Source organism: Lithobates pipiens, unplaced genomic scaffold (assembly GCF_037356315.1).
Source record: "Lithobates pipiens isolate NorthernLeopardFrog02 unplaced genomic scaffold, aLitPip1_a1.2 Scaffold_1, whole genome shotgun sequence".
In the NCBI taxonomy this organism is placed as follows: Eukaryota; Metazoa; Chordata; class Amphibia; order Anura; family Ranidae; genus Lithobates; species Lithobates pipiens.
Window position 1 is genome coordinate 232,363,596 of NW_027507685.1, and position 13,998 is coordinate 232,377,593.

The 13,998-nt window shown below is 45.7% G+C and overlaps 1 protein-coding gene across 1 annotated transcript in view; it reads right to left on the reverse strand.

The window, feature by feature from the left end:
* The window catches only part of LOC143987733 (uncharacterized), a 69,549-nt gene that overhangs the window by 22,132 nt on the left and 33,419 nt on the right, over positions 1 to 13,998 (reverse strand). Inside the window, exon 6 of the mRNA XM_077486714.1 lies at positions 910 to 1,022. Coding sequence (XP_077342840.1) covers positions 910 to 1,022 — 113 coding nt within the window. The remainder of the gene's footprint in view (positions 1 to 909; positions 1,023 to 13,998) is intronic.

The following is a 13,998-nucleotide window of genomic DNA, read 5'->3' on the forward strand; positions in this document are numbered from 1 at the left end:
TGTACGCGGCCTCACCCATGTGTCACAGGCAGCAAAAAGAAAAAGGTCTACAAGTGTTTTATCCCTTCCATTCTCTGCACAAAACGAAAAAAAATAAAAACAATTGTCTATGTATAAACTTTAACTTGGTTAACAAAATGATGCCAATCAATCTGAACACAAATTCCAACTTCTGGGTCAAATGAAAGGCAAAACAAAACCCTACTGGGAAAATGTGGACAAAAGATGTAAAAAAGTATTCTTGAGACGTCATAAAGGAGAGTGGGCCAATACTTGGGGTAGAAGCATTCCCATACCATCCTTTAGCCCTTATGAGTTTCCAATATATAAGTGGCCATTTCAGCTTCCTCCTGAGTATTCTATGTAGGGCCAATGCCATAGGTGTGCCCAGCCTATTGCATTAGGGTGTGCACCCCAAAGCTCATATGTGTGCATATACTGTATATATAGGGCAGTAGGGCAATAGACAGTATCAGTAAAGCAGTGGAGAGTGTCAAGAGGGCAGAGATTGGTGTCAGTAGTTTATTTTTTATATTTTTTTTATTATTACTTTTTTTTAAATGTTATTATTTTTTACAAAAAAAGTTTACAATTTTTTTTATAACCTTTTTTTACAATTTTATTTAGGAGTCCCATTGGGGGCTTTGGTGAAATATCATGGGTCTAAACAGACCCCTGATATCTGACTTTTGAGACAGAGAAAGGGACTAAGGACAGACATTCCCCAGTCCCTTTCTCTGCAGCCAAGAAGCAGGGGAAATCTCCCCAGCACAGGGTGATTAGGGTGTGCCCAGGCACCTTGTGTGCATGCCTATGGCCAATGCTTAGTTCTCCTTTATGATGAAAGGAACTTTGTATCTGATGAAAGGAACTTTTCTGTGTATCACACATATTTATTTTAACACTCACCCGATTCCTGCATGCCATGACACCAATAGCAACAGCAGTAATCACTTTTACAGCAATAGCAACACAGATGCCGACAATTACAGATATATTGTTCTTAGACTTTGCACTGGAATCTGGGGGAAAAAACATAAGAGAAGCATGACGTATGAGTATTGCTGAATATGCTGGCCGTGACCCTTGACCCTGACCTTAACACTAACCCCTTTATTTTACATTTTTTTTTACACTGGATTGTATACATTTTCCTCTCCTGCAAGAGGAAGATACAATGAATTCATTCAGAAGAGGAAGTACAGCAGGTATAGAAAATACCCCCCCCACACACCTTTAAAATTATCACATTTTAGTGCTTTGCAGGCTGAAATGAAGACAGGCACAGTTTTTGTTTTATCCTGCTGTATTTACTCCAAATGAAAGATAGAACACCAACATGTCAGAAAAAATAAATAAATAAAAAACAGAATCACTGAGTTGGAAAAAGGATCACCCTCTCCTACAAATTAAACATTCAACTAGACATGTGCAATTAGTTCCGGTCTAAATGTAAATTCAGACAAATTTTGGGTTATTCTGAGAACCGGATATATCTTAATCTCCGAATTAAATAGTAATGATTATCGTTGAATTTTGTTTTGTTTGTTTTTTCGTTTTCTAATTCGTTTTCGTTTTCTAATAAATTTTTGTATTTTCGGAAGGATTAGAATTTGCAAAAAACGATCGCCCGAATGAAATTCTGTGTGAAGAATGGCTGGTTGTTAAGCAGCAGTCCAGGAAGCCGGCCGCCGCTTTCTTAACAACAAATGACTCATCAGCTATCAACAAGCTTCCTTCCTGAGAGCTGAAATCTAAATAAAAGAATACTGGCAATAGAAAATTCGGGAAAAACTGTGTAGGGTCCTATACTAGGCCCTTTACCCACACCAAAATGAAAAAATATGGCGTGGAGTCCCCCCAAAATCCATACCAGACCCTTATCCTCTTCCCCACAACACTGGGCGGTGGTTGTGGGGGTCTGCGGGCGGGGGGTGGGTTTGGAATATGGAAGCGCCTTTAACAAGGGGGCCCCCAGATCCCATCCCCCCATCTGAATGAGTAGGAGTACTGCTCCTGCTGACTGCCTGCTCTGCCATCTGACATTTCCTAAAGAGCTAATAGACATCAGCGTGTATGGGTCGAAGACGTCACAAGGGAGCGGGGGTCACTGTACAGCTCAGTGTACATTTGTAGCACCCTCACTGTTGCTAGTGTAGGCAGAGAAGCAAAAGTTAATAGTGTTTAGGAGACTGTGCAGTGCTTCAAAGGCTGTGGCTCTGTTACCCCCCCTGTCTTCTGGAACTATCTGGATAGTTCCAGAACATAGTGGCTGGAGGGGCAGAGGCTGCAGCCTGAATATTTATGAAGTTTCCACCAATCCCTGGGGAGGCAGGCCCAGACAGTGGGGAAACAATCCATACATACTCAGAAGCCTGGCAGTCTGGGATGAGAGTCTAGGGTACAGCCATCTGGAAGAGATCCCTGTGCTGGGGGGGGGGGGTGCTCTGCTCCTCTGGGGCAAGAATAGAGCAGGTGGAGAAAGACAGAGGAAAAAGGCTCTAGGAAACCACTCAGCCATAGTCTCAGCTAGGCCTAGCTGGAGACTTTAAGGCAAGCCAGAATCAGCCTGTGCAGCAGAGAGGCCAGTGCAGCAACTTTATCTATTCAAAGAGCTAATTAAAGGGAGTGAGTGGGTACATGCCAGCCATCATGCCCAAAGCAATGGAGAGGACAGTGTACTGCCATATTGCACATGTCTGAGCAGGGCCAGCATCACCATTAGGCAGGACAGGCAGCCGCATAGGGCACCAGGATGGAGGGGGCGGTAAAATCCTTGCAGACACAGTGACCCCACAGCACTCACTGCTATCACACACCCCGCAGCACTGAGCACATTGGAGCTCTATTGTGGGATGCGGGGGGACAAGCCAGAGGATGAACTGAGCCCAGGGATGAGGATAAAAAAGAGCTGGTGGAACAGGGGGCAGAGTCTGCGTGGGCAGCTGCGGGAGCAGTGTCTTCTCCCCAGGCACCATGGCCGACTTGTACAGTGTGGAGATCATGAGCGGCTATACCTCTCTAGCTCCGGCGCTCCCCAGCCTCTGGCAGCCTATCATAGTGACACAGTGAAAGCGGGTAAAGACAGCTTGCACAGGAGTCGGGCTGTATCCTGTCTCCACTGTCCTCCTAACCCCTCCCTCACACCGCTGCTTGTCCAATCCGATCCTCCACCTCCCATTTGTGCTTGCCCAACACCGCCCACACTACATCCACCTGCAGGCAATGCACTTGCACTGTACTGTGAGAGGAGTTCTGTGGGCAGGTGGGTGGCAGTCTTTAAACAATAGATGCTAGGTGCCACAGCCCTGGGGGAGACCAGCCTGAATGAGAGAGCATAATTGGTGAGTGAGAGACTTCCACACCCCTCTCTGTTCCCACCCCTTTGTACTGTGCACCTTCTTCCCCCCCCTCCCATTTCTTTTCCTTCCCCTTCTTTTACTTCTTCTCACCCTCCTCTCTCTCTCCCTCTGCCCCCTCCATCTCTCCCCCTACTCTCTCTCCCCCCCAGGCTAGGGCTTAGCCTGTGTATATACTACCCTAGCCTGTCTGTATACTACAATACCCTGTCTGTATACTACCCTAGGCTGTCTGTATACTACCATAGCTTGTCCATATACTACCCTAACCTGTCAGTATACTACCCTAGCCTGTCTATAAGCTATCATAGCCTGTCTGTATACTACCATAGCCTGTCCATATACTACCATAGCCTGTCCGTATATTACCCTGGCCTGTCTATATACTACCCTAGCCAGTCTATATACTACCATAGCCTGTGTCTATACTACCCTAGCCTATCTATATACTACCCTAGCCTGTCTATTTACTGTCCTAGCCTGTTTATATACTGTCCTAGCCTGTCTATATACTGTCCTAACTTGTCTATATACTGTCCTAGCTCGTCTATATATAGTTACATAGTTAGTAAGGTTGAATAAAGACACCAGTCTATCCAGTTCAACCTGAGTGAGGTGTCCACAATTGTCCCTATCCCTTTACATTGCACACTCACATTGGTCTGTACTCTCAAGGAGCCCACAATCCGAGGTCCCCATTCATATACTAGGGCCATTTTTGGACAGAGGCCAATTAACCTACCTGCATGTCTTTGGAGTGTGGGAGGAAAACCCACGCAGGCACAGAGAGAACATGCAAACTCTAGGCAGGTAGTGTCATGGTTGGGATATACTGTCTTAGCCTGTCTATATACTACCCTAGCCTGTCCATATATATGCGTACCACAGCTGGCATGAGTGGACCAGTGCTGTCACTATTTGTTTCAAGCTGGGTCCAGAGGCACAGGTGCGGGCCTACGGACCACGAATGAGGAAATAGTGCAGAGGTGCCACCGTATAGATGGGCAGGGCAAAGGAGGTGGGGTCAGGGGTGGAGCCAAAGGATGGCAAAATGAGGTTTTGCCTAGGGTGTCAAAAATTCTTGGAATTTTAATTTTATTTCAGCTGCAACTTCACTCCCACTGGTGTGCAGCATAGTTCAGTCAGACTTTAGCAGGCAGAGACTTTAACAATTCCTCATTTGCTTGTTTGGAGTTTACAAGTTTCTTCCGTTTTGGGACATCCCTTGTACCCCTCCAATCCCTACTCAAGTTTTTTGCTCTACAATAAACCTAAAAAAAAAACTACACTGTTGCTTGGGTCAGCTGTGGAAAATACAGTTTGCCTGGCTGTGGGTGCTGTGAGAGGAAAATAGGCCCAAAATTCAGTGGCTTCTTTGGAGGTAGCGCTACACAATTTTTCTGGGGATTGCCAACAGGAAGGTAAGCGTATTTTATTGCAGAAGAGGCATTGCGTGCCTTTTCTACAATAATGAGCCTATCTGTTCACAATAATTTTTTTGCCTTCAGTTCCACTTTAACATTGTGACATAAGAAGCTTTTGAATTGGCATAACTTGATATCGGGATAGCAGCTCATAGCATCGTCCAGATTGTAGACTGGCGGGATATTAGTATAGCCAAATTTTTTTTTCAATCTCAACAATAAATGGGGCAGAACATTTAGATACTCTGTTGGAGCAATTTGTTAAAAGCATATCCACATACCCAATCAAAGAAGGGTATTTATTAACATTACTTTAGAGAGAAGATGAGAATAAATCGCAGTCTGGAGAATCAAGCCAGTTTCTTTGGTAAATATAGTAGGCATAAAAGAGGAAGCAGCTAGATAGACCAGGCATCCTGTTCTGGTTTCATGTGGTATGAACTTAGAGGAACACTAGGTTACAGGGGAATGTGCAGAATGCTCATAGCAGAATATTTATTCATTGGAGAAGAAACCCAATGCTAGTTGCATGCCTTATGCCACGTACATATGATTGGACTTTCCAGCAGACTTGGTCCGGCGGACAATCCGCCAGACTTTGCAGCGGAGGTCCGCCGGACTTTCCGAACGAGGGGACTTGCGCACACACACGTTCGGACTTCCCGACGGACTTCCCGTCGGACTTTTGGCGGACGTCTGACGGACTTTCAAAATGAACGGACTTGCCCACACACGGACTAAAGTCCGTTAATTTTGAATTTGACTCCAGGTACGACGGGACTAGAGAAGGAAGTCAATCTCGCCTCTTTCATCGGCGAGATTGACACCTTGCAAGCCACGTCACCTGGTATGGATTTTAAAGTTTTAAGGGTAACCCCCTACGCCGAACAAACTGCGTGGGGGTCCCCCCAAAATCCATACCAGACCCTTATCCGGGCATGCAGCCCAGCCGGTCAGGAGTGGGGACGAGTGAGTGCCCCCCCTCCTGAATAAAGACAATAAGTCGCCGCACAGCGTGTCCACAGCATTACAGCGGGAAAGAACGTCGTGTCAACATCGGAAGAACAGAAGAAGGAAGAAGAAGAAGAAGACAGTGAAGGAGAAAGCCAGGCACCTCCGCTAGTAAAGGAGCGGCAAAAAAGCAGAAGATAGCGGAGGAGCCCGGCGAGAAGAACCGGAAAGCGCTGAAAGTCGGAAACCGGAAACCCTCAAAGTCGGAAGAAGACCCCCGGAGCTGTCTGATAAACTACTTTAAAAACCTGTGTAGTGTGTTTTTTTTATTGCCACTTTTTCCCCCAGGTGAATGGGTAGGGGTATGATGTACCCCATACTTATGCACATAGGGTGGGGGGGCCGGGATCTGGGGGCCCCCTTATTAAAGCCGATAAGCCCCCTGCCCACAGACCCCGACAACCAATGGCCAAGGTTGTCGGGATAAGGCCCTTGTCCTCATCAACATGGGGACAAGGTGCTTTGGGGTGGGGGGGCGCAGGGCGCATCCCTTCCCCAAAGCACCCACCCCCCTTGTTTAGGGCATGCCTCCTGGTATGTTTCAGGAGGGCGGTACTCGCTCGTCCCCACCCCCTTTCCTGACTGGCCTAGCTGCATGCTCGGATAAGGGTCTGATATGGATTTTTGGGGGACCCCAACGCCGTTTGTCTAATCTGTCTCTTATCAACAGGGAGCATAAGTTTTGCTGATTGGAGAGCTCGAGCAGTGGACGTATGTAACTTCTGCAGAGAGAAGGTTGCCTCCATGTAGAGAGGAGTCTTTATCTGCAGAATGATGGCAGGGGCCAGGCTTTTGTACTCTGGATGTAGTTGCTTTCTGAAAGAAAATACCAGTAATGTTCTGTACACATGGTCGGACTCTCTGACAACAAAATCCATCTGATTTTTTTCTCACAAATTTTGGCCCAAACTTGTCTAGCATACACATGGTCGCACAAAGTTGTCAGAAAATCCAATCGTTCTGAACGTGGTGACGTAAAACGCGTACGACGGGACTATAAGCAGGCCAGTAGCCAATTGCTTTTGTCTCGTAATTTATTCTGAGCATGCGTCCGTTGGAATTGTCTACACATGATCGGAATTTAAACGATCGGATTTTGTTGTCGGAAAAACTTTGTGTGTCGGAAATTCTCAAACTTTGTGTGTCGGAAATTCCGACGGAAAAAGTCAGATGAAGCCAACACACGATCGAAATTTCCAACAACACGATCCGATCGCACATTTTCCGTCAGAAAGTTTGACTGTGTGTACAGGGCATAAGAATTTGCTCTGTTAATAGCAGAAGCGCTACTTAACCAGTTGCCGACCGCCGCATGCCGATGTACGTCGGCAGAATGGCACGGGCAGGCATAAGGGCTTACATGTACGTCCTTGCCTGCCCGCGGGTCGGGGGCCCGATCGGGCCCCCGCCCGGTGCCTGCGGCGGTCGGTATTCGTTCGGGAGCGATCCCGGACGAGGGGACGGCCATTCATTCATGGCCACCCCCTCGCGATCGCTCCCGACGAATGAAAATGCTCGGTGACCTCACTTCCTCTCCTGTAATGTAAACACAGGAGAGGAAGTGAAGTAATCTCTCCTCGTGTCGGTCTTTTTCGTTCCGGCACGGAGGAGAGAGGATCGGTAAGTTGCACCCAACACTACACTTACAGTAGAACACGCCAGGCACAATTTTCACCCCCCTGATCACCCCCCAATCACCCCCCAATCACCCCTGCCCCCCCCCAGTCACAGTGACACCAAGTGCTTTTTTTTTTTTTTGCATTGGTGTCATTTGTGACTGTAATAACTGTTAGGGCAGTTAGGGCTAGCCCCCTTTAGCTCTAGGGTGCCCCCCTAACCCCCCCAATAAAGGTTTAACCCCGTGATCACCCCCCGTCGCCAGTGTCACTAATAAGCGATTTTTTTCTGATCGCTGTATTAGTGTCACAGGTGACGCTAGATAGGCAGGTAAGTATTTGGGTTCGCCGCAGCTTTTTATAGCATCAGGGACCCCCATATACTACCGCATAGCCCCCTGATTGCCCCCCAGTTAACCCTTTCACCAGTGATCACCATATAACTGTTACAGGTGACGCTGGTTGGTTAGTTATTTTTTTTTGTTTCAGGGCACCCGCCATTTATTACCTAATAAAGGTTTAACCCCCTGATCACCCGGCGGGTGATATAAGTTTTTTAGGGTCAGATAAGGCCTGCGTCGCCCCAGCGTCAGGTTAGTGCCAGTACCGCTAACACCCACGCGCAAAGCATACACCTCCCTTAGTAATATAGTATCTGATCAGATATATATTAGCGTTGCCAGAATTTTAGGTTTCCCAAAACGCATTGTTAGCGGGATCAGCCCAGATACCCGCTAGCACCTGCGTTTAGCCCCTCCGCCAAGCCCAGCCCAGCCCACCCAAGTGCAGTATCGATCGATCACTGTCACTTACAAAACACAACACACGTAACTGCAGCGTTCGCAGAGTCAGGCTTGATCCCTGCGATCGCTAACAGTTTTTTTTGTAGCGTTTTGAAACAGTCGCTGACAGGCTAGGTGCTTTTTTACCTGTGAGTCTTACTAGTGTACCCCTAAATTTAGAGCCCAAAATGGCAAAGCGAAGGTACACTAGTGATGAGGCCTACACGTTTCTGAGCATGACAGATAGTGAAGAGGACGTCACTCATCTGTCAGATTCAGGCTCAGAATACGATCCTGTAGAGGACAGCGGCTCCATGACAGATAGCTCTGACGACGGAGATGAGGTCCCTGTTAAGGACAGGTGTACCCGATCCCGTATGTATTCTGTTGTTGAGGTGCAGGAACCGCAGGTCACTCGTATAGAGCAGAGACGTACTATAGCCGCTAATCCTTCTGGTGAACTGGCAAGCACCAGCGGCCTAGTACACCCTGGACCTACATCCAGCACTGCAGTAACACGTGGTGACGTGGCGAGTCCCATAAGTGCAGTTCAAGCTGGCGAGGTGGCAAGCACAAGTAGTGTCCCGCTGCCACCAAGAAGACAAAGACAGGCCCGTCGTACCCATAGTGCCCTTCCTGCAGAATTCACCAATCCTATTTGGGTGCCCACCACTTCTGCAGAACCCGTACTTCCCCCATTCACTGGCCAACCTGGCATTAACGTGGAAACAGTTGATTTTACGACACTTGACTTTTACTCACTGTTTTTCACCGAAGATCTCTTTAGATCTATTGTGGACCAAACCAATTTGTACGCTGCTCAACACATCGCCACTATTCCCCAGTCCGCCCTTGCCAGACAATGGAAACCAGTTACGGTTTCCGAATTTAAAATCTTTCTGGGCCTCTCCCTCAACATGGGCATAACCAAAAAGAGTGAGTTGCGGTCATATTGGTCCATTGACCCAATTCACCATATGCGCGTGTTCTCTGCTTCCATGTCCAGGGCACGATACGAGATGATTTTGCGGTTCATGCACTTCAGCGACAATGAACTCTGTCGTCCTCGTGGAGACCCTGAGTACGATCGGCTCTACAAAATTCGGCCCCTCATAAACCACTTCAACCAACGTTTTGCAGACTTGTTTACTCCCCATCAAGTTGTCTGCGTTGATGAGTCCCTGATTAAATTTTCTGGTCGCTTGTCATTCAAACAATACGTCCCCAACAAGCGTTCCAGATACGGGGTCAAGATGTATAAGCTCTGTGACAGGGCCACAGGCTATACACGTAGTTTCATGGTTTATGAGGGAAGAGATAGTCACGTAGAGCCGGAGAACTGCCCTGACTACATAGGAAGCGCTGGCAAGATAGTGTGGGACATGGTGTCACCCTTATTCGGAAAGGGGTACCACTTGTACGTGGACAATTATTACACAAGCGTGCCACTGTTTAGTCACTTGTTTGATCATCAGATTGGAGCATGTGGCACCGTGCGACCTAATCGCCGGGGCTTTCCCCAGCGGCTTGTAGAGTCCCGTCTTAGGCTGGGGGAGAGAGCCTGCTTGCGCAGTAATAATTTGCTCGCTATGAAGTGGAGGGATAATAAGAATGTTTTCGTTCTTACCTCCCTTCATGCAGACACGACGGTCCAAATTTCTACGGCGACTGGTATTGTGGAGAAACCCCTCTGTGTCCACAAATATAACCTTAACATGGAAGGGGTGGACCTCAATGACCAGTTGTTGGCGCCGTATCTAGTTGCCCGTAAGTCCAGACGCTGGTACAAAAAAGTGTCTGTTTATTTATTCCAATTGGCTATACTGAATGCTTATGTACTACACAAAGCTTCAGGACGGACTGGATCCTTCCTCAAATTCCAGGAGGATATCGTCAGAGCCCTTCTGTATCCAGGCGGTGCTCCACCTCACCTTCCCCTACCAGATGCAGTAAGCCGGCTGCATGAGAGGCATTATTCTTATGTCATCCCGAGTACCCCTACCCAACGAGCCCCCCAAAGAAAATGTCGTGTCTGCAGAAAGCGCGGATTTAGGCGTGACACCCGTTCTTATTGTCCCCGCTGTCCTGGCAATCCTGGTCTTTGTCAGGGTGAGTGTTTTGAACGCTACCATGAACTAGTTAAGTATTAGCGTAGGGTACAGCATTGCACAAGCTAGGCACACGTTCACAGGGTCTCCCAAGATGCCATCACATTTTGAGAGACCCAAACCGCTGGAACCGTTACAACAGAAGTGTTAAAGTTACATAAAAAAGTGTTAAAAAAAAAAAAAAAAAAAAGTAAAAAAACCAAAAAAAACAAAAAAAATATAAAATAAAAAAACCAAAAATAGTTGTCGTTTTATTGTTCTCTCTCTCTCTCTATTCTCTCTCTATTGTTCTGCTCCTTTGTACTGTATTCTATTCTGCAATGTTTTACTGTTAACCATTTTTTGTTTTCAGGTACGCCATTCAGCTGTAGCGTGGATTTATTTATCTTGACAGCAACAGCGTTTGCTCCCACGATACGTAAAGCCACGACTCCAGCGCTGTCAGAGGTGATTTCACCACCACAGTTAAAAAAGAGCATATATGCCGAAGCATGGGGGCATAAGGGGTGGAGGATCGATTTTGCTCCTAATGCCACGTACATACAGTCAAAATTCCGACGGAGGGCTTGCCCGTGGAAAAGTTTGAATGTATGTACGCGGCATAACTTTTTTGCGGGAGGATGCCCCCATGCTTCGGCATATATATATTTTAGGCACAGATTGTGTTAAATGTGTTATTTTTTGCGATTTTTTTTGTATTTGTTTTGCAGGTATGGTAAGTCCTACTGTTATACTGTAATGTTACTTTGTTTTATTGTTAACCATCATTTGCTTAGCAGGTACGCCATTCTGCTGCAGAGCGGATTTATTTATCTTGACAGCAACAGCGTTTGCTCCCACGATACATAAAGCCGCGACTCCAGCACTGTCGGAGGTGATTTCACCACCACAGTTAAAAAAGAGCATATATGCCGAAGCATGGGGGCATACGGGGTGGAGGAGCGATCTGCTCCTACCTTTTGCGGGAGGATGCCCCCATGCTTCGGCATATATAAATGGTGCATGTATGCCCACCATTAGAAAGTGGGTGGATGAAGGGTGGTATCTAATGGTGGGCATACCCACCGATCAATATTTTTTTTTCGTTCAGCCCACAGGCTGCATGAAAAAAAAATACAATATATGCCCAACCAGTTCCAGCAACATACTGGTATGTTGCGGGACTTTGAGTGCTTATACCAGAATGATGCCTGCAGGTTTAGGTATCATCTTGGTATCATTCTTTTCAGCCAGCGGTCGGCTTTTATGTAAAAGCAATCCTAGCGGCTAATTAGCCTCTAGACTACTTTTACAAGCAGTGGGAGGGAATGTCCCCCCCCCGCACCATCTTCCATGGTTTTCTCAGGCTCTCCTGTCCCAACAGGGAACCTGAGAATGCAGCCGGTGGTTCCGCCAGCTGACCATAGAGCTGATCAGAGACCAGAATGGCTCCAATCATCTCTATGGCCTAAGACACCGGAAGCTACGAGCATTTCATGACTTAGATTTTGCGGGATGTAAACAGCGCCATTGGGAAATTGGGAAAGCATTTTATCACACCGATCTTGGTGTGGTCAGATGCTTTGAGGACAGAGGAGAGATCTAGGGTCTGATAGACCCTAATTTTTTTTAAAAAGAGTACCTGTCACTACCTATTGCAATCATAGGGGATATTTACATTCCCTGAGATAACAATAAAAATCATAAAAAAATATATATAAATGAAAGGAACAGTTTAAAAAAAAAAAAAAAAAGCAAAAAAAATAAAAAAAAAAAAATAAATAAAAAAAAACACCCCTGTCCCCCCCTGCTAAGGCGCAACGCGGAACACAAGCGTTGGTCTGGTGGCATATGTAAACAGCAATTGCACCATGCATGTGAGGTATCACCACGAAGGTCAGATCGAGGGTACTAATTTTAGCAGTAGACCTCCTCCGTAAATCTAAAGTGGTCACCTGTAAAGGCATTTAAAGGCTTTTAAAAATGTACGTAGTTTGTCGCCGCTGCACGTTTCTGCGCAATTTTAAAGCATGTCGTGTTTGGTATCCATGTACTCGGCATAAGATCATATTTTTTATTTCATCAAACATTTGGGCAATATAGTGATTTTTAGTGCATTAAAATAAAAAAAAGTGTGTTTTTTCCCCAAAAAATGCGTTTGAAAAATCGCTGCGCAAATACCGTGTGAAAAAAAAAATGAAACACCCACCATTTTAATCGGTAGGGCTTTTGCTTTAAAAAAACACTTCATGTTTGGGGGTTCAAAGTAATTTTCTTGCAAAAAAAAATATTTTTTCATGTAAACAAAAAGTGTCAGAAAGGGCTTTTTCTTCAAGTGGTTAGAAGAGTGGGTGATGTGTGACATAAGCTTCTAAATGTTGTGCATAAAATGCCAGGACAGTTCAAAACCCCCCCAAATGACCCCATTTTAGAAAGTAGACACCCCAAGCTATTTGCTGAGAGGCAGGTCGAGTCCATGGAATATTTTATATTTTGACAAAAGTTGTGGAAAAAATACATTATTATTATTATTTTTTTTTTTTTTTGCACAAAGCTGTCATTAAATGATATATTGCTCAAACATGCCATGGTTATATGTAAAATTACACCCCAAAATACATTCTGTTGCTTCTCCTGAGTACGGGGATACCACAAGTGTGAGACCTTTTGGGAGCCTAACCACGTACGGTACCCCAAAATCCAAGCACCACCTTCAGGATTTCTAAGGGTGTAAATTTTAGATTTCATTCCTCACTGCCTATCACAGTTTCGGAGGCCATGGAATGCCCAGATAGCACAAAATCCCCCTAAGTGACCCCATTTTGGAAAGGAGACACCCCAAGCTATTTGCCGAGAGGTATGGTTAGTATTTTGCAGACCTTCATTTTTGTCACAAAGTTTTGAAAATTGAAAAAAAGAAAAAAAATATACATTATTTTTTTTTTTCTTCATTTTCAAAAACAAATGAGAGCTGCAAAATACTCACCATGCCTCTCGGCAAATAGCTTGGGGTGTCTACTTTCCAAAATGGGGTCATTTTGGGGGGTTTTGTGCTATTTTGGCATTTTATGGCCTTCAAAACTGTGATAGGTAGTGAGGTGTAAAATCAAAAATTTACACCCTTAGAAATCCTGAAGGCGGTTCTTGGTTTTTGGGGCCCCGTACGCGACTAGGCTCCCAAAAAGTCCCACACATGTGGTATCCCCATACTCAGGAGAAGCAGCAGAATTTATTTTGGGGTGTCATTTCACATATGTCCCTGGCATGTGTGAGCAATATATCATTTAGTGACAACTTTGTGAAAAAAAAAAAAAAAAAAAAAAAAGTTTGTAATTTTCCCGCAACTTGTGGCAAAATATAAAATATTCCATGGACTCAACATGCCTCTCAGCAAATAGCTTGGGGTGTCTACTTTCTAAAATGGGGTCATTTGTGGGGGTTTTGTGCCATCTTGGCATTTTATGGCCTTCAAAACTGTAATAGGTAGTGAGGCGTGAAATCAAAGATTTACGCCCTTAGAAAGCCTGAAGGCGGTTCTTGGCTTTCGGGGGCCCCGTACGCACCTAGGCTCCCAAAAAATCCCACACATGTGGTATCCCCGTACTCAGGAGAAGCAGCAGAATTTATTTTGGGGTGTCATTTTACATATGCCCATGGCATGCGTGAGCAATATATCATTTAGTGACAACTTTGTGAAAAAAAAAATAAAAAAAAAAAGT